General features: G+C 38.8%; 1 protein-coding gene across 1 annotated transcript; it reads right to left on the reverse strand.

The window, feature by feature from the left end:
• Positions 1 to 809: 809 nt before the first annotated feature.
• LOC139450847 (uncharacterized PE-PGRS family protein PE_PGRS20-like) lies at positions 810 to 21,065 on the reverse strand. Its single transcript, XM_071232681.1, has 2 exons — positions 20,681 to 21,065; positions 810 to 868 (listed from the first exon to the last, which is right to left on the reverse strand). Exons 1-2 carry the CDS (start codon positions 21,063 to 21,065, stop codon positions 810 to 812), a joined length of 444 nt encoding a protein of 147 aa, XP_071088782.1.
• Positions 21,066 to 21,247: the final 182 nt, after the last annotated feature.

Consider the following 21,247-nt stretch of genomic DNA (forward strand, 5'->3'; position numbering starts at 1 on the left):
TCATGAATGAAAGATTATAGTTGTTTGTTATATGTTAATTTTCTGTAACTGAATTGTTGATGGAGAGAGAAAATATCTTGAAGGTCAGGAGGAGCTGGTGAATGTAGGACTATTTTTACACCATTCCATGTGATAAACATATCATGTAATGCTTCAGTGCAAGTAGTTAAGTGTATCTTTGGTATGGATCCTGGATAGGGGCGGTGGGGTTGCCTAGTGGTTAAAGCGTTTGCTCGTCACGCAGAAGACCCGGGTGCGATTCCGGTCATGGGTACAATATGTGAAGTCCATTTCTGGTGTCCCCCACCATGATATTGGTGGAATATTGCTAAAAGTGGCATAAATCTATACTCACTCACTCAGATAGGGGCAGTGGGTAGCCTTGTGGTTTAAGCGTTTGCTCGTTATGCAGAACACCAGTGTTCGATTCCGAACATGGGTATAATGTGTGAGGCTCATTTCTGGTGTCCCCCACTGTGATATTGCTGGAATATTGCTAAAAGCTAAAAGCATACTCACTCTCTCGAATCCCATATTCTTGTCATCTCAATATGCATGGTAAATGGCTGTAACTTATGTTACTTTGGGCTTTCCTCCAAAATGAAGCTGACACACTGTTCAGATCAACGTTAACCCAACTCACTCACTCAGTGATGGCCTTGGTAGAATCCTTTTTGCATCAAGAGTCTATTCATTTTATGGTTTACAGTGATGAGGTTCAGCTTAAGGTTTTAGCAAAGCCCCAAATTATAAAGGTTTTAAGTTTGTACCACTTTGAGGTTGTTGTGCACACAAACCAAAGATCAAACTCAGAGCTGAGATTCAAACCCATGATCCTTGGATCCTTGCACACCTGAGAAATACAACTCTGCAGGGAAAAGTGCAACACCTGAGTCAACTGGGCCACCAAGGCCCCATCCAGAATCTTTGAGTAGCTTTGCAATATGTTACCATGGTTACTGGAATTCAAGTTAATGAGGATGGACGGTATTTCAACAAATGCGGTATGTCTTCTTTACTTAAAGCTTTGAAACAGGCTGAGCTATACAGACTACTGTTTGATGTTTTGTAGGGAGGAAGTAGGATTCCAAACTGCCCTTGGCACCGAATTGGGACGAGGTTGTTTTTTTCAAAAGTGGGAGTGTTCTTATTTTCTTGAATGCAGGGGTAATTTCACGTTGTAATTCAACACTGCATTGAGAGCAATAATGTACACTGAACATAAGAGTCTCTTGTTGGTCCTGTTATATGACATACAATAATTCACCTCCATGACATTAGTTGTTAGTGATTCATAATAACACAGGGCAGTCGGGTAGCCTAGTGGTTAAAGTGTTCGCTCGTCATGCCGAGGACCCGGGTTCGATTCCCTACATGGGTACAATGTGTGAAGCCCTTTTCTGGTGTCCCCGCTGTGATATTGCTGGAATATTGCTAAAAGCAGCGTAAAACCATACTCACTCATAATAACACACTAATGGTATAGTCGGAATCGTGCAACTGACTCTGCTTTTAGTAGAGATTTCTTGTGATTATGGAAACGTTTTGATGCTTTTTGTTATAATTCTAACTATAATAACATTAATTAGTGAAATTCTAATTCCAAATTTTTCATTTTTACTGACATTTGCTGAACCCTTGGGGTTGAATTTCTGCCACTGAGTCGGTCCAGATAAATCCCTGAAGTAGGAATTATTTTCATCCTAGGTCAATATTGATTGAAGCACTCATAATATGTTAGAACACAGTTCATCATTTTCATCAGGGATGAACGAGGTTAGAAGATTTAAAATTTGTGTAAAATTGTATTTGTATGTGTTTCCATTGTCACTGTAGTGTTTAATGATCCAGGAGGTGAGGGGTGGTGGGGTAGTCTCATTGTTAAAAGTGTTCAGTCGTCAATTCAAAGTTCAGGGTTTGATTGATTCAGGGTACAATATGTGAAGCCCATTGTTGTTATCCCCTGCCATAATGTTGCTGGAATATTGCTTAAGTGTGTAATAAGTGTTTGTTTGTTGTTTGTTGTGTAATGCCGCACTCAGCAATATTCCAGCTATATAATGGCGGTCTGTAAATAATCGAGTCTGGACCTGACAGTCCAGTGATTGACATCATGAGCCTCGATCTGTGCAATTTGGATATGATGACATGCATCAAACTAAGTCAGCGAGTCTGACCACACCATCCTGTTAGTCGCCTCTTACGACAAGCATAGTCGCCTTTTACGGCAGGCATGGGTTGCAGAAGACCTGTTCTACCCGGATCTTCATGGGTATTTCTGGAAGTGACATATTCACTCAGTTAAAGTGAGCTTCTGTCCTTATGCTCTTGTATCTTTTTTGCCATCTGCATCTTGGCATCTTATGTAAGGAAATCTGTAAAGCATGAATTAATTGTGGTTGCCTAAGCTACTACATGTGGCATTGATTTGCTATAAATCACTTGGAACTTAGTTGTTGCAACATTTCCTTCATATGTTTCATCTTGTAAAATCCAGGTTGTCGAAGCTGTCTTTTCCAGGAAGGCTATATTCCAGCTTAGTACTTAAGGGTTAATTGATAAGATCTAAGCCTCACATAAAAGGAACTGCGTAATAGAGAACACTTCTGTGGTAGACATCATATGATGTAGAGTGAGTGAGTGAGTGAGTTACAATTTAAAGTCACATCGGCAATATTTCAGCCATATAGTGACTAAATCAAGTTATACATTTATACATATAGACATTAAAATCTGTTGACAAAGGACAGTAAAAGCACCAGACTGTCACAGATGTAGATTTAAAACTAGCATATCATCATAAAAATTTAATTATTCACAACAATACGCAATAAAAATGGGCTATAGATCACCAATAACCAAAGGTAGGTCACCATACTGGAGGTATAGCCACAAAAACATGAGTCAACTGAGCAAATTGTCACAATCCCTTGCTTAATATACTGACTTGTCACAGCGAAATAATTGGCTCAATTCTTGGAATATCCATCCCCAAATATTCAAGAGACATTGGCAATTCAGATGAAAATCTGAGTAATTATTTTATGGGGTGTATGTACTTGAGATATTTAGGCATATTATTTCCATAAAGATTCATGTTGTTTAGTTCACATGCATGTGTTAAATCAGTACCATACTTGTCTACCCGTAGAGATGCGGGGTAGAATAGGCCTTCAGCAACCCATGCTTGCCGTAAGAGGTGACTATGCTTGTTGTAAGAGGCGACTAATGGGATTGGGTGGTCAGACTCGCTGACTTGCATGTCATTGTATCCCAATTGCATAGATCAATGCTCATGATGTCAATCACTGGATTGTCTCGTCCAAACTAGATTATTTACAGATCGCCATCGTATTGTGACATTAACCAACAAACAAACAAAACCATGCATCATAAGAGTGAGTGAGTTAGTTTGGTTTTATGCCGCTTTTAGCAGTATTCCAGCAATATCACGGCAGGGGACACCAGAAAAGGGCTTCATACATTGTACCTATGTCGGGAAGCGAACCCGCATCTTTGGCGTGATGAGCGAACACTTTAACAACAAGGCTACCCGACCGCCCCTGCATCATAACAGTTAACTCATTGGATTCTAGGGACATAGGTGGCCAGGATGTCTTAGGCACCACAATTCCCTGTGCAGAGTTGTGTCCCTTGCGCACCACAATTCCCTGTGCAGAGTTGTGTCCCTTGCGCACCACAATTCCCGGTGCAGAGTTGTGTCCCTTGTGCACCACAATTCCCAAGCTCCTTCCCAGCGCGTGACACCTTCGTTACACTCTCGGTAACATCGCTGCCACCAGTGTGGGCGCGGCCATTTCAAGAATCTTGAAATTTGCCCTCCAACACCATATGTAGTAATGTTTATACTTTTGTTTATGTCTTTGGGAATGCCATCATATTTCAATTTGAAAAGGTTTACGACTGACCATGTTTTCCAGGATGAATTTACTTTGTTGTTTTGATAATCAGATTGGTTCGAGATTGCAGACTAACGGAAAATCAACCAACTTCTCCCTTACATTCTTACTATATCAATAACACGATAGTTTTAATGAAACATAAATTCAAATTGACAATAGAAGAAATTTATTTAGCAGCGATAAGTGTATTCGGCATCACGACAGTCGTCACATGTTTGTAAAAATAACGGCCATTCCGTTGCGAGTTCAACTCCAAGCATGGTTGTGGCCACCTATTCACAGTGGGGAGTTTTGACTGGTGGCAGCGATAGTATAGAGAGCTCCGGGAACGTACTATCGCTGTGAGGAGCTTGCCACAATTCCCTGTGCAGAGTTGTGTCCCTTGTGCACCACAATTCCCTGTGCAGAGTTGTGTCCCTTGGGCACCACAATTCCATTTGCAGAGTTGTGTCCCTTAGACACATGAGACAGCTCTGATCATGGGTTCAAATCCCAGTTTGCCCCAAATATGTTTTTAGGTTTGTCAGCACCATACCTGGGTTCATGGGTTTCATCAAAGTGGAAGACATCTAAGCCCTGTGTAGCGGCCATAACATTTCCGAGTCCTGTGATGGATTTCGAAGCACGAACCTTCTGATCCAAAGTGTGATTGCATGTCAATGTGCCCTGATAGTATGGATTGCTACTCATACTTTCAGCCACTGGTTCAGCTTGTACAGACTGAATAATATACAGGATGTGATGACATTGCTGGAATATTACCCTTCCTGGTGTTTGTTTATATAATCACTCATACATCGATGTATAACTGGCTTCAATAACCCTTATCTATTCCAGTTGAACATGAAGTCTATGTGTGTGCAGGTTATTGTTTATTAGCATCACTTTGTTTATTGTAATTACTTTGTTTATGCTACTTATGTTTACCGGGGTTTATGCTAGTGTGGTCATGTTTTACATCACATGATTGATAACAGTGTTAGAATCTTCAGGGACTTATCTAGACCTGATCAGAGGCCGATATTCAGCCTTAAGTGGGGGCAAGCAAATATCATAAACAATTCTCAATTTGAATATAAATAAAAATATTCCAAAATTCATATGTAAAAATTACTAACTTTATGAGTTTGATAACAGGACCAATAAAGAGGAAGGGGTTTCAGTGCCTACTTTCATGTTATTAAATTGAAGTGTTAAATGTTAAACTTTTTCTGAATTTACGAAAATATAAACTTAAAAAGATCCCCATTTTGAAAACTTTTGGCTTACACTAAGTCAATGAAAACATTTCTTTACAAAAATAACTTTTTTTTTCTTTGAAAGAACGTTTACTCTGCTGCTGTTTTCATGTGGACTTTGTATTAGGCTTTGTCGTAGGCTTTTAGTGAAACAAAATACCCAAAGTATATATATTCCACAATCATGGCGCAGAACTACCAATTTCCCTGCCAGGGGCACTAAGTTTAGAATCTTGCATAGACCCCTACATTTTCCCCTAAATTCTCTACACAGTACAGTAATAACTCAGATGTTAGTCAACCATTATCCATATAATGTCCACACTCTTATCTCCAGTTTTTGGTCTTCATATAATGATTAAATTTTACTGGTTTCAACAGGTAGGTCAGGTTAATCTTCTTTCTTGTTTTACAAATTTTCACTGAGTCAAGGTGCCTGACACAAAAATAGGTCAGATCAAATAACATAAAATAATCATAGCAATTACAGTTATAATTTTGATATTGAATTTGATTAAAATCCTACTTTGTGTTTCATTAGTTTATAACGGAACTTTAACATTTTTAAGTAAGTTTTTGTCATTTTTGTCTTTATGGTTCATCCACAAAACAAGATGGAATTTTATCATCCTTACATTTAGTTTCAGTGTAACTGATTATATCTGAATGCAAACTTAAAATAATTTCTGGCTGATTCTTTTCAATCTAAATCTTTTAAGATTCATCTTAAAATCATATTTCACCAGATTACAGGTAAGAAGGCGATGTTTCCTTTCTTGTTGAGCAAGCTCCCAGATGTTCAGAAGGTCAAAGCATTCCGAAACATTAGCCCAATTGCTTTGAAATTAATGTAATCTTGCATTCACTGCTCTAGCTGCAAAATCAATTTTAACTGGAATGAACAGATTTACTAACAATTTGTCTTACTTAAAGGGATCTATTTATGAACAAAACATGTACGCGAGTCCAGAGGGAATGAAATCTAAACGCTAAATACCAGGGCGTTTTGTCCCTTTTTTTCCAACAAAGCACTTTACATCCCTAAACATTCTGTAGTTATACTGATTACAGCTTTGACTAAGCTTTAGAATTTGTGACGAGAGAATGATAAATCTGCTAAAACATTAATCAAAATTCCTGCCGAGCATGTCTTGCTTTACTTTAAATGTGACAGAGGGCATTGAAATAAGGTCTCCTGGGTGCCTCCTTTGAAGAAAGGGGACCCCCATCAATGTATAGGTTCGGGGGACTACCTTCGTGAATCTTCTGTTAATCATAGGGTTTGAATGTATGTTGGTGAGATTTGTATCACCATAAAACAAGATTGTTTGGAGGAGTTTGCTTTTTTAATCAGGAAATCATGGAAGTGAGATTGTCAGTTTTTGCTTCTTTGGCAACTAGTGGTTGTGGCTTGATGAAGCGTGGTCGAATTGTTTGGGAAATTATTGGTTGGAGGTGTGAAAAGATTAAGCTTTCAATTGATCACTGTTTCTCGGATGTCACACTGTGGTTAAGGGAGGAGGGTTCTGTATCTGATGTTTTGTCCTGTTATGATTATAAAAAGGTTTTTGTTGCTGTCTACAGGCTTGGAATGTAGGATTCCTTACAGTAAAAGTCAGGATCGAGATGTAATGAGTATAGACTAACATTTAGTCTCTGAAATGTTATATTACACATCCTTCTTGACTCTAAAAATAAAAAAAAATTCCCTATGCTGATTTCAGATGTGGAATAAAGCTAGCTTGAGCAGGCTAGACTTGCTTTTGTATGCGTTTCTAGATTATTATTTTTTCATAAAATAAATATATTCCACGGTCATGGTGCAGGACTATAATGAAGACTACAATGTGATCCCATTTGAAAACATGAATAGTTTGTATTATCAATGTGATCCCATTTAAAAACACGAATAGTTTGTATTATCAATGTGATCCCATTTGAAAACACGAATAGTTTGTATTATCAATGTGATCCCATTTGAAAACACGAATAGTTTGTATTATCAATGTGATCCCATTTGAAAAAACGAATAGTTTGTATTATCAATGTGATCCCATTTGAAAACACGAATAGTTTGTATTATCAATGTGATCCCATTTGAAAACACGAATAGTTTGTATTATCAATGTGATCCCATTTGAAAACACTTATTTTATCAACTTGGCTTGGAAATGTGGGCTTTTTCTATTGTGAAACCTTCATTGTATGTAATTGTTTGAAAAACATTGTTAAATTTGATTTGAAACCTTGAAATATTTTGGTGAAAAAGTCACCTTTTTAGGTGACAACAATTATGAGTGAGCTATAAGTTCATTGTATCTGTCAATACAACATGCATATAATTGTATTCGTCATACACCTAGTTTCATTAGAATGTGACTGTAGACAAGGCAAGAGAGAATATGTGAGAAAAATTCATTTCAATCTGTCATGTAGATGATGAGGTCTTTGACATGTAGATGACATGTGCCCTCTATATGGCGGAGAATAGGGCAGAAACCAAGTGTTTGGCCCATGTGAATTGTCAACTATCAAAGTTGAGGAAAACTGTCTAGAAACTTATTGAAAGTATTCACATAATTGACCACTCCTGAGAAATTCCTTCAACACTTGTCCTAAATCAATATGGTTTCAATGTGTGAAAGGGCTGATTAAAAAAAGTTTTACAGACAAACCAATTATGCTCAGGTCTTTGAACTGACTCAAACTTCTCACCATGTGATCATACTGTCTTTACTTAAGACTCTACAGAAAATATGATTGTTAAGTTTTGTTCATGCTGCAATCATAGAGACAAAAGCTTCCTGAAACCTCTAAATGACATAGTCACACAATTAGCAAAATCTTGGCACTTGCATGTTGAATTTATTGCAAAACGTGCAAGTTTCTTATTGAAGTAGTAATCAACGTGTCTTATCCTTGTAGTCAAACGTGTCTACAGTTCCAATAATCATCATTGCGTTTTTTTACCCTTATCTTTAAAATTTGGCAATTTGTCAAAAGAGAGATCCCATTTTCATTTTTCAGAAAAGTGATGCTTCACTTTAACAGTTTTAATTGATTAAGACATCTCTTTTGTAAACATTTCCCCAATTTTATTCCGAAAAAAATGAAGGATGTCCTTTTCCAATTTTTGCTGTTAGTATCATGTTAGACTGGGCTCCTGACTGCCTCATTGAGAGGCGGTGGCCGATTCCTTGTGCGCTCAATTGGACTATACAAAGCATAGCACTCATTGGTCCTCTGTTTCGAATGAAAACAAACAGTGGACTATGGATCTGAAGTTTGTGAAGTAAATATGCTCTTGCCAAAATTATCATGAACAGAGCTGTTTGTATAATTAATCTATAAACATGTGCGTAAAACAAATAACACATTGGTAATAAGGACGTTATGCATAAGTACCTACCGTATATGACCGTAGATAGCTGAATCTTGAGGACCAGAAAAAAGATTTTGTAGAAAGGGGTCGGCTTATGTATGGGTTACACTTTCATCAAACTCTTTTCTGTTGGTAATGGAGGCACGGGTGGCCCAGTCGTCTAAGGCGCCGCGATTCGCTGTGCAGAGTCGCGCCCCTTAGCACGCCTGAAACCTATGATTGTGGGTTCGAATCCCGGTTCGCCCCGATTATGTTTCTAGTTTGTCAGCACCATACCCGTGCTCGTGGGTTTCACCGAAGTGGCTAACGTCTGAGAGCTGCATCACTTCGGCCCTTCCTCCCACATTAAGCAGACATGCCTTGATATGACTGGAATACTGTTAAAAGCGGCGTTAAACCAGACTCACTCACTCACTCTGTTGGTAAAAAAACTATATTGTTGCGCTCCTATTGAATGAACAACGCTTTGACAAACTTTGTCAATGAAAATGTGAATGTGCAATTAAACATCACAAGTCATAATGATTTACCAAGTCGGAAACAGCAATCGGCTGTACACATGTGTTTTCCCAATCTACCAGTAATTATGTTAAAACATACCCAATAGTATAACAGAAAAGAATTTTGATGCAATGATCAGAAAAAATAGTATCTTAAATTACTATTTCAATATGAATAATATATTCCGATGTCGTGTTATATTGATTGCAGATTTTACTATATATCTTCAAGACAATAATAACCAGAACCATATATGGTACCAAAGTTCTTGACCATTGGCTAAAAGAACTAAACTTGCGTCATCTCACACCAGCACTGGAACCAGTTTAATGTCATGTTCTCTTTCATGCATAAACATCGCCTTCTTCAGTGTCCTTCGACCTTAAACCATGTTAGCTTTTCAAATGTTATAAACATTGTTGCCTTTTCTGTCCTGGTTTCCAAAGAATGGAAGCTGAACTTGCAGGGTCACATCCCAGACACACTGTCAGTTAGAAAGACGTTTTCAATTCAAACCATACGGTGTTCCTTTAATCCTCACAAGAATTCACATAAGAAAACATTTTGTCTCTAGTAATCACATTCCGAGGATGAGATTGGGCAAGACAAATCTTGGTTTGATTAACGCTGCCCAAGCTGAGCCCAGTGACATTTTGCTGGTCTGACGATGTCTTCCATATTTGAGACTGCCCCTTGCACACTTGTAACAGTCTGGAAAAGTTTACTCGTATTTGTTTCTCATTTGTCTCTTGTAGATGATATTTAGGCTTTGTTGAAGTGTTATATGGGGAGAAGGGATGGCTTGGTTGTCTAGGCTTTAACTCTTCAGCACCATGTCCATGCTTGTGGTCTGTGTCGGTCGGGCGGTCTGTAGGTCGGTCGGTCGCTCCACTCACTCACTCACTCACTCACTCACTCACTCACTCACTCACTCATCCACTCTCTTTCTCACTCACTCACTCACTCACTCACTCACTCACTCACTCACTCACTCATCCACTCACTCATCCACTCACTCATCCACTCACTCACTCTTTCTCACTCACTCACTCATCCACCCACTCACTCACTCTCTTTGTCTCTCACTCACTCACTCACACTAACACTCACTCATCATTTCATAACCTATCATCTCGACTTACATCTATTCTTTGAAATGAACATGTCTTACAGAAAAAAACCAGTTGTTAATAAAACTATAATAAAAAGAAGCCCAGAGACTCTCTTCATTTTCAGATTCTGCAGTAATCTAGACTTGCTGAACATTATATACTTGCATAGGCTGTATTGGCTATATTTGTATCAGGGTCTGTATGACAGACTACCTATCATCTTATCATCCCACATTTTCCAGTCTGGTGTGGAAGAGGATGTCACCTCTATGATTATAACCTGATAATAATGTTTCTGAAAGTTTTACCCGTGAAGATTCTGGGGTAGAATAGGTCTTCAGCAACCCATGCTTGCCGTAAAAGGCGACTATGCTTGTCGTAAAAGGCGACTAACGGGATCGCGTGGTCAGGCTTGCTGACTTGGTTGATGCATGTCATCGATCCCAATTGCGTGGATAGATGCTCATGATGTCAATCACTGGATTGTCTGGTCCAGATTCGATTATTTACAGACCGCCATCTTATAGTTGGAATATTCCTGAGTGCGGCGTTAAACAACCAACCAACCAACCAAATCTGAATGTTTATGTGTCAAAAGGTTCTTTTTTCATATCTTATTCAATTGAAGGCGTTAGAATAATTAAATATCCATTCGAATCAAATGATTTATACAATAAGTAAATCTGGTAGCCATGGTTACAACAGCATGCTTTCTCAAGTTTTGTCCTGTCAAGTTATTCAAGACAGTATCTTGGATTTGTGTGGCTTTTGAAAAAGGACATAATTGTAATAAACATACCTCTTCAGACATGTCTCGTACAGCATTTATCATGTTTATCTGAGGCTTGAAGTCAACTGATCCAAATGTTCATCCGATTCAATGGCACTTAAAGAATATTGGATTTTCAAAAAGCAAGATATCAAACCTATTCCTGTCGTCTTTTATGTATACTGTTTCGAAAAATATCCAATTCTTATCTCAAAGTGGCATGCTTATGCCTTGCGAGAAAAGCAGTAAGAAAAACATTTTTACGTTTAGACTCATATCACTTTCTTTGCCATTGGTACTGTTTGGGCACAAAACAAGATTTGTTGTTGTGAATGAAGTACCCTGGGAACATCACGGTAACAATCTGGTTTTGTTGTACATTTCACCAGCTGGGTCGTATATTGTGGTAGATTGCAACCGGTTTACCCTGCCCCAGGATCTGTGATAGCAGAAGGAGAAAACAGCTCTTTGTTTGTTGATGAGTATCGGGGGAGAGACAGGACTCCATTTTCACTCCTGAACGTGAGATAATGCTGTTTGGCAGCAACTGTGTTTCCCCCTTCTGATTGTCTACACCCGACTCTCATGTTTCAAAGATGAGAAAATGGCGCTGAGCTGTTATGACAGGAATTAGGTAACACTTTTAAAAATTTGTTCATTGATGGATTGACCGACCAGAGACGAAAGACACTCAAAACTTAAATAATTAACATGGACTAAATTTTTGTTTTAATATCAAACTTTCTTATGGATGAGAAAGAGTTGTCATGATAGGAAATAGGTGATGATTTTTTTATATTTAGTATTTTTTGTATTTTGATTGATTAGAAACTTAAAGAGAGAATATGGCTGAATTCTGTGAAATTCAATATACTGTATTGAACATAATAAGCGCCAAGGGCGCTCTCAGAATTAGAAATGGGGAAATCTTATTAGAATATTATTTTGGTGAAAAACAACAGTGTTGAAAGATCGTACATTTCGTGGTTTGTGCTGACCGCCTGAAATGTTTATATATGACAGATATATTTTTCCAAATTTTAATTTCCCATAATTAAGGGTGCATATAACATACGTATTATGCAAGAATAAATATGTCTTGTGTACATTGATCTATCAGAAGGGGTGCTAATTGGGATTGTTCACTAGCCAATATATTACCAAATATTGCCATGGGCGCTTATTAGAACAGAGCGCTTATTACGTTGAATACGGTAATTTTTACCAAGTAGTAAGTGATCAAATGTTTGGTACAGCCAAGCCTACTCATAATAAACATCGATCAAAAGAGCACTTAAACTATCCACTTATGCAAGTAAATACTTGTTACAAATACAGTCACAGACAGAGCTTTACAAGGGCTAGTCAAAAAGTTCTAAGCCCCCCCCACCCCCCCAAAAAAAAAAAATTGTGAAAGTGTTTTTAATATATAATTTTTCAGCATAATCTCCATGCTTTTCAATACACTTCTCATATCGATAGTGAAGTTTTTCAATTCCAGTCAGGAAGAAGTTTTCTAAAGCCACCCTGAAATAACCTTTCAATGCTGCTTTGAGGCATCAAATTTCGGGGGCAGTGGGGTAGTCTGTTGGTTAAAGCATTCGCTTGTCACGCCAAAGGCCTGGGTTCGATTCCCCACATGGGTACAATGTGTGAAGCCCATTTCTGGTGTCCCCCGCCATGATATTGCTGGAATATTGCTAAAAGCATGTAAAACCTCACTTACACACTCACTTTGGTGCCGGAGAAGTGGAATGATGCCATTCCATAGATTGAAGTTTTAACTCAGGATCATAGTGGTAGACCCATGATTCATCGCCCGTTGAATTTGACAAAATCCTCCTCAATTTGCTCTAAATTTTCTCTGGCAAAAGTCAGTTCTGTTAATCCAGACACCCATTATTCTGGAAACCTGATTCTGAAAATTACTGTTAGGAATGATATACTGTAAACTGTATACTGCACCGTTAAAATATTGCGAATACCACACCAAAGACAATACTGCGACGAGATATTTTTGCAAGTTGCCATGTTGAAATGACCTCTCGATTACTAAACAATAGACAGCATCTCTCCAAAGTTAGTTAAACTGAGTAGGCCGGAAAGTTTACCGGGTGGGATTGCGACCAATTATCAAATACGATAATTGACTCAACTCAGTGTCATGACTGAGTTTGAATGCAAACAAAATTGTGGACAAAATTGCAAAGGACACTGACGCAATCAAGCGAGGTTGGAAGAAGGCAGGATTACTGTGAGGTAACAGTGACACTAATTGGTCTGTTTACACTGTCATTTGTGATGTATTGTGTGACCATTCTGCATTCATTTGTGTTTTTAACTTATTGAGTAACTTGTGGTTCTGGTTGATGATTTCAACATTTGATGACGTGTTGCAATGAATAAAGTATGTATGAATTATTTATACTTATTTTTGCGTTTTTAATTTTTGCGACTGAGTCTTGTTCGCACAACTCGCAATAATAAAACACAGATATATTTACATGTTTCTATAGGCTATCCAAGCCAATTTGTCAGTAAAATGACCTGGAAACAGAAAATATAAAAGTGTGGCCTGTGGCTATTTCATTTTATCATTTAGATGGATGTCTTGTAATAAGCCAATCACAATATTCCTGTGCATTAAGTTCAAATCAAAGTCTATAAGAAGTCATTTTCAAGAATATTAACTTCTAGATGGATCAGGTGATGTTAATATGGCAAATGGAAAAAATTAAACAATCTTTATTTGATGGCTTAATATGGCTGTTGTTTTATATTTAACACGCAACATAACAATTCAGCTCAAGTTATAAGGGTTATGTTTCTTCAATATCCCTAAAAGAAGATCCGACCAATTAAAGAGGAGAAGAGCATAAAGAAATATATTATTGCCTTGGCCTGTAGAAGGCTCATTTTGTATAAGACTGGAAACTTCTATTTTAGGGACCGAAGGTCTTAGTGAATTTTTACATACATTTTGCAAAAAATGTTTTCAAAACTTTTGGAAAAAGAACTACAAAGAGAAAAAGAAGGACTAACAAGGGACTTTGATCTGTAGATTCCAAATGTGTCAATTGTGTCTGAGAAGAGACTGTGTTCGTCCTGGATAACGAGGACACAGGTGTCCGACTCACCTCGTCTGCTGCAACTTGCTGTGTCGAGTTATGTCCCTTTGCTTCAAGGAAACTTTGGGTTCTAAGCTGAGATTTGCTCTGAGAAGGGATGCGTGGAGGAAAAGTCTGTGAGTCTGCAAGATAGGTGAGGGGAGGCGAAATATGGTTTATGGGCTTGTTCAAGATTATTGCACTTGCAAGCATGTGTCAGTGTGTGTGGCTGCTTGTACTATTCCGAACTGATGCCAGTTTTACAGTCCTAACTTACTGAGATAATATACTGCAGTTATTTGTTCTGGTACCAAATCAGACCCTGAAAATCAGGACCCATCCATTCTTTTAAGTGTTGTCCAGAACAGTAAGGTTTAGGTGGATTGAATATGTTGAATTAAGACATTGTTTGGAGAGAGTGCAAGTGAGAGAATGTTATATCCAGTGATTGACATCATGAGCATCAATCTACGCATCATCAGACCCGTGAAGATTCCGGGGTAGAATAGGTTTTTTTCAAGTTTGCTGTTAGTCAGACATAGGTCTTCAGCAACCCATACTTGCTGTAAAAGGCGACTATGCTTGTCGTAAAAGGCGACTAACAGGATCGGTTGGTCAGGCTCGCTGACTTGGTTGATGCATGGTCATCAATCCTAATTGGGTGGGTTGATGCACATGATATTAATCACTGGATTGTCTGGTCCAGACTCGATTATTTACAGACCGCCGTCATATAGCTGGAATATTGCTGAGTGTGGCGTTAAACAACAAACCAACCAACAACCAACCAACCAAATAATCTACGCATCTGGGATACGATAACATGCATCAACCAAGTGAGCAAGTCTGACCTCCCAATGCCATTAGTTGCCTCTTATGACAAGCATGGGTTCCTGGAGACCAATTCTCATATTCACGGGGCACACATATAAAAGACCATTTGAACCAGTTCCATCTAATTTGTTTGTTAGTTGTTTAATACCGCTCTCAGCAATATTCAAGCTATATGACAGTGGTCTGTAAAGGTTAATAATCATGGTCAGGCATTAGCTGACATCATGGACACGATGACCAGGCTAGATCACACAAACAGTCTTCATTATTTACCATTACAGAAATCATTGATACATGTCATTATTCTTGCATCAAAGTATGAACGAAAAAATTATATTTTGCGATGTGATCCTTTTTTATAGATATTTTAAAAACATCCAGATTAACGAGTCAGTGTCTGTAGTTTCATTGGGGCACTCGTTCTGTCATAGCGCCCAGAGAAAGCAGACTTCGTCTACCTACGTGATGTAGTAGAGTCTCGCAGTTTTTGTGGTGTATTCCCCTTTGTCCAGGTTACAGCTCATTTAGGAGCAAACCCTCCAGACGGGAGGGGGGGGGGGAGAGACAAGAATGATGTGTTTTTCAAGGGTTCTCCTGACCCACGAGGAAGAGACCTTATGAAGCTCACTGGCGGCAGTTTTCTGTTCAGTGGAGACACTGGATAATTCTGTGTGGCAGTACATTCTACAACCATTACTGTCAACAGTACATGTTCCGGAAACTTTCACAATGATTTTGCTATGTTTACAACTCAAAGGAAGTAAAAGGACACCTGATTCTTAGATATTACTGTAGTTATTCTGACATGAAAGGACATCCATTTCTTTCATATTACTATAGTTATTCTGACATGAAAGGACATCCATTTCTTTCATATTACTATAGTTATTCTGACATGAAAGGACATCCATTTCTTTCATATTACTATAGTTATTCTGACATGAAAGGACATCCATTTCTTTCATATTACTATAGTTATTCTGACATGAAAGGACATCCATTTCTTTCATATTACTATAGTTATTCTGACATGAAAGGACATCCATTTCTTTCATATTACTATAGTTATTCTGACATGAAAGGACATCCATTTCTTTCATATTACTATAGTTAATCTGACATGAAAGGACATCCATTTCTTTCATATTTCTATAGTTATTCTGACATGAAAGGACATCCATTTCTTTCATATTACTATAGTTATTCTGTCATGAAAGGACATCCATTTCTTTCATATTACTATAGTTAATCTGTCATGAAAGGGCATCCATTTCTTTCATATTTCTATGGTTAATCTGACATGAAAGGACACCTGTTTCTTTCATATTACTATAGTTAATCTGACATGAAAGGACACCCGTTTCTTTCATATTACTATAGTTAATCTGACATGAAAGGGCATCCATTTCTTTCATATTTCTATAGTTAATCTGACATGAAAGGACACCCATCTGCCATGACAGATTAACTATATTTATATGAAAGAATTATGTTTTCTTTTTTCCAAGTGATTTTCACGGCAAAAACCAGGTTCGCTCCCCTTATGAAGCCCATTTCTGATGTTCCTTGCTGTGATATTCCTAGAATATTGCTAACTTCAGCTTAAAACCATACACACTCACTCACTCTAAGTCATTTTGCTATATATGCTACTCAAAAGAAGTTGAAGAACATCTGGTTCTTTCATATTACTATGTCATGCCATAACAGATTAACCATGATAATATGAAAGAATCAGGATGTTCTTCAACTTCAAGTATTGCAATATTTACTCACTGATTGAAACCCCATGTCAAGTATTGGAATATATACACACTCATTGAAGTTCAGTGTCAAGTATAGCAATATTTACTCACTAATTGAAACCACATGTCAAGTATAGCAATATTTACTCACTCATTGAAATCCCATGTCAATTGTAGCAATATTCACAAATTTAAGCACCATGTCAAGTATAGCAATATTCACTCACTCATTGATATCCAGTGTCAAGTATAGGAAAATTCACTCATTGATATCCAGTGACAAGTATAGGAATATTCACTCATTGATATCCAGTGTCAAGTATAGGAATATTCACTCATTGATATCCAGTGTCAAGTATAGGAATATTCACTCATGGATATCCAGTGTCAAGTATAGGAATATTCACTCATTGATATCCAGTGTCAAGTATAGCAATATTCACTCACTCACTCTCCTATTTTGTAAGGTTTCCATGAAAATTTGATCTGACAGATGGCATCACATCATTATTGCACATCATGTCCATGACTGTCCCTTAACATCCATAGCTAACAGACAGATGGACATTTACAAACATTACTCCCCGACCTCTGCTCTCCAGACAAGCTGAGTAAAAATATATGTCAGCGGAGTACAAAAGATCAGTGGCGGTGTCAATATCCGGCTGAAATTTGCTCAACATGTACATTCGATTTTCTGTCTGACTTGACTGGTTCTTCTGACATTTGTCAAAGGTCGTAAACGATCTCTATATCCCATCATGCTTCATTGTTCACTGGGGCAGTGTTTGGCAATTTGGACAAAGAATGGTAAAGGCGCCATGGATGCTGTTTCCTTGGCTGTAGTGTTTGTGGAATGGTAGGCTAACCCTTCTGCTGGCAGACTGGAGAATGTCTTGTACATCTCGTGATGGATGGCGGGGGCTAGGTCCTAGGGTTTTTTATCTTGATTACAAGTTTGAATGTTTTGAATTTACAGCTTTTTTTGGTGAATAAAACAGAAATAGATGTGACGGGTGTGTAATATATGACAGAGGGATCTGTAAAATATCATAAACGTTTGATTGTCAAGGATTTGTGAGAGGACAGTACAGTTAAATTGTGATCAGTTCTTGCTGTTTTGGGTGTAGATTAAAATAAACTCCATGGTTTTGATTGATATGTATATATATAATTCTTATAACTTAACTTATTATTGTAACTTCTACCTCTGTTATATATCTGCCATAAATCCTGTATTTTATGACTATTCACATTCAATCATAGCATCTGTATATTGAAATACAGGAACATCTAATAAAAAAACTTTCAAGAAGATTTCTTTGAGGTTCAATACGCCTATTTATCAGAAAAAAATTATTATCTTTTTATCACATGGAATGCATGACCATGCATGCTCATAAACTTGTTGCAGGAAAAAAAAGATGAAAAATATATTTCTACATTGAAATATTAGCATCCGCATATCAGATAAACAGGACTGCATTGCAGCAGAAATACCTTAACAGGGCTCAGCATCCGGCAACCGTAATTGGGGTTGGAACCTTCAGTTGTGTAAGGCCAGGGATTTTTCAAGGATTCTAAACCAAGGGCCCCTGGCTGGCAAATTGGACAAAAGATATCATCATTTTGTTCAAAATTGTTTTTGAGGTATTGCAAGCCTCATTCTCTTTATTGGTCCTGTTATTAGTGATGTGCAAGCTACCTCTTTTTAACTAACTAAAAGATAACTAAAAGTAAGCTAACTTTTTTAACATTAATTTGGATGATAATGGGTTAGTCTGTTTATGACTTACAGCAGGACAGGTAAAGTTTAAACATAACCTTGAGATGTATCCATTTTCAAGTTTGCTGTTAGTCAGACACACAAGACCTGTGAAGTTCAGGTCAGAATAGGTCTTCAGCAACCCATGCTTGCCTTAAAACACATGCTTGTTGTAAGGTGACTAACGGGATCGGTTGGTCAGGCTCGCTGACTTGGTTGATGCATGTCATTGAATCCCAATTGCATGGATCAATGCTCATGATCTCAATCACTGGATTGTCTGGTCAAGACTCTATTATTTACAGGCCACCATCATATAGCTGGAATACTGCTTAGTGTGGCGTTTAACAACAACACACAAACAAACAAACACACTATCTGATACTGGAGTTTCATTACAAATGAAAACAAAGTTTGGGGAATAATTGAGATCCACTGCCTAGTATTGGGCTATGGTACAGTATTATCACACCACTAGAATCACCATCAATTTAGCTGTACTTAGATGTCAGAAAGAAGCATGTAGATAACACCATATCTTGAGATGGGTCATTGTTTACAGACTCGTGAAGATCCGGGGTAGAATAGGTCTCTTCAGCAACCCATGCTTGTTGTAAAAGGTGACTATGCTTGTCATAGGAGGTGACTAATGGGATAGGGTGGTCAGGCTCGCTGACTTGCATGGTTGATGCATGTCATCGATCCCAATTGTGTGGATCGATGCTCATGATATTAATCACTGGATTTCCGGTCCAGACTCCATTATTTACAGACTGCTGTCATTTTGCTGGAATATTGCTGAGTGCGGTGTTAAACATCAAACCACACTAATCCAAACGTTGTTTACATATCTCCTGGAGGGCATGGCACTGGTGTAGTCAAAACAAGCGTTACTGCGGGACTGAAGTTATCAACATGCATCACACAACTAACATACCAAGAACATGTAGCCTTTGATAACACTAGGTCATCTGAGAGTAACCCTCAAAATAGCTAGAGCATGCATCACAGAGTAACAAACTAGCTTTAATTAAACCATTATGGTCACATCATGTTATAGTTATTGCAGTTGATTCGGAGCCAGGAATTTACTGGCCTTTCTGAGCATGTATTTTAACAAGCAAAACTGAAGCAACTATAGGTCATGTTGGAATCCGGAAAGAACCTGTCTGTTTTGGAGAAAGTATCTATTGTGAAAAAAGGTTCAAGTGTTTTTAACTTACAGTTTTAAAATAGCAGTTGATCTTTCAAAAACAATTTTAAATAATTTTTTTGTTTCATACCCAGTAGTTTTTGTTAATTTTTTTTATCAAAATATCTGTTGAAAAAAAAGTGACATAGCCTACATCATACATTTACATAGAAATCTGTGATGTCATGGCAGGAATTGATTTGTACGAGATGAGAAATATCTTTTTTTCCAACTGTCTCAAGTGCCTATTTTGATAAGGAAGTAACATGGCCGCTATTTCTAGATATTGAGCTGGTTTGCAGTAATAATGTTACAGAGAGTTACAACATGCATGTAGTTTCTTCTGTAGATAAGCTCGTCTTTTCCTCAGAGGCCTTGTAGCATCAATAATCTATCAAGTGTCCAGGGTTATGTAATGTGGGGCATTTTGTCGAATGATATTGAGGTCTGTTCATGTAGACTTCATAGATCAGAAGATAATTATCAAACAGCTGAATTTGGGATTTAATCTTTCTTTTCCCATCCTTCATTCTTTCACACTTCCTACTTCCGACACCCCACTTAAACCTTCCATCACCCCACTTCCTCTTCCATCACCCCACTTCCACCTTCCATCACTCCACTTCCACCTCCCATCACCCCACTTCCTCCTTCCATCACCTCACTTCCACCTTCCATCACCCCACTTCCTCCTTCCATCACCTCACTTCCACCTTCCATCACCCCACTTCCACCTCCCATCACCCCACTTCCACCTCCCATCACCCCACTTCCTCCTTCCATCACCTCACTTCCACCTTCCATCACCTCACTTCCACCTTCCATCACCCCACTTCCTCCTTCCATCACCCCACTTCCACCTTCCATCACCCCACTTCCACCTCCCATCACCCCACTTCCTCCTTCCATCACCCCACTTCCTCCTTCCATCACCCCACTTCCTCCTTCCATCACCTCACTTCCTCCTTCCATCACTCCACTTCCTCCTTCCATCACCACACTTCCACCTTCCATCACCCCACTTCCACCTCCCATCACCCCACTTCCTCCTTCCATCACCCCACTTCCACCTTCCATCACCCCACTTCCTCCTTCCATCACCTCACTTCCACCTTCCATCACCCCACTTCCTCCTTCCATCACCCCACTAACTCCTTCCATCACCCCACTTCCTCCTTCCATCACCACACTTCCACCTTCCATCACCTCACTTCCACCTCCCATCACCCCACTTCCTCCTCCCATCATCCCACTTCCTCCTTCCATCACCCCACTAACTCCTTCCATCACCCCACTTCCTCCTTCCATCACCCCACTTCCTCCTTCCATCACCTCACTTCCACCTCCCATCACCCCACTAACTCCTTCCATCACCCCACTTCCACCTCCCATCACCCCACTTCCTCCTTCCATCACCTCACTTCCACCTCCCATCACCCCACTTCCTCCTTCCATCACCTCACTTCCACCTTCCATCACCCCACTTCCTCCTTCCATCACCCCACTTCCTCCTCCCATCACCCCACTTCCACCTCCCATCACCCCACTTCCTCCTTCCATCACCTCACTTCCACCTTCCATCACCCCACTTCCTCCTTCCATCACCCCACTAACTCCTTCCATCACCCCACTTCCTCCTTCCATCACCCCACTTCCACCTCCCATCACCCCACTTCCTC

Source organism: Haliotis cracherodii, unplaced genomic scaffold (assembly GCF_022045235.1).
Source record: "Haliotis cracherodii isolate W230 unplaced genomic scaffold, xgHalCrac1.p SCAF_8, whole genome shotgun sequence".
In the NCBI taxonomy this organism is placed as follows: Eukaryota; Metazoa; Mollusca; class Gastropoda; order Lepetellida; family Haliotidae; genus Haliotis; species Haliotis cracherodii.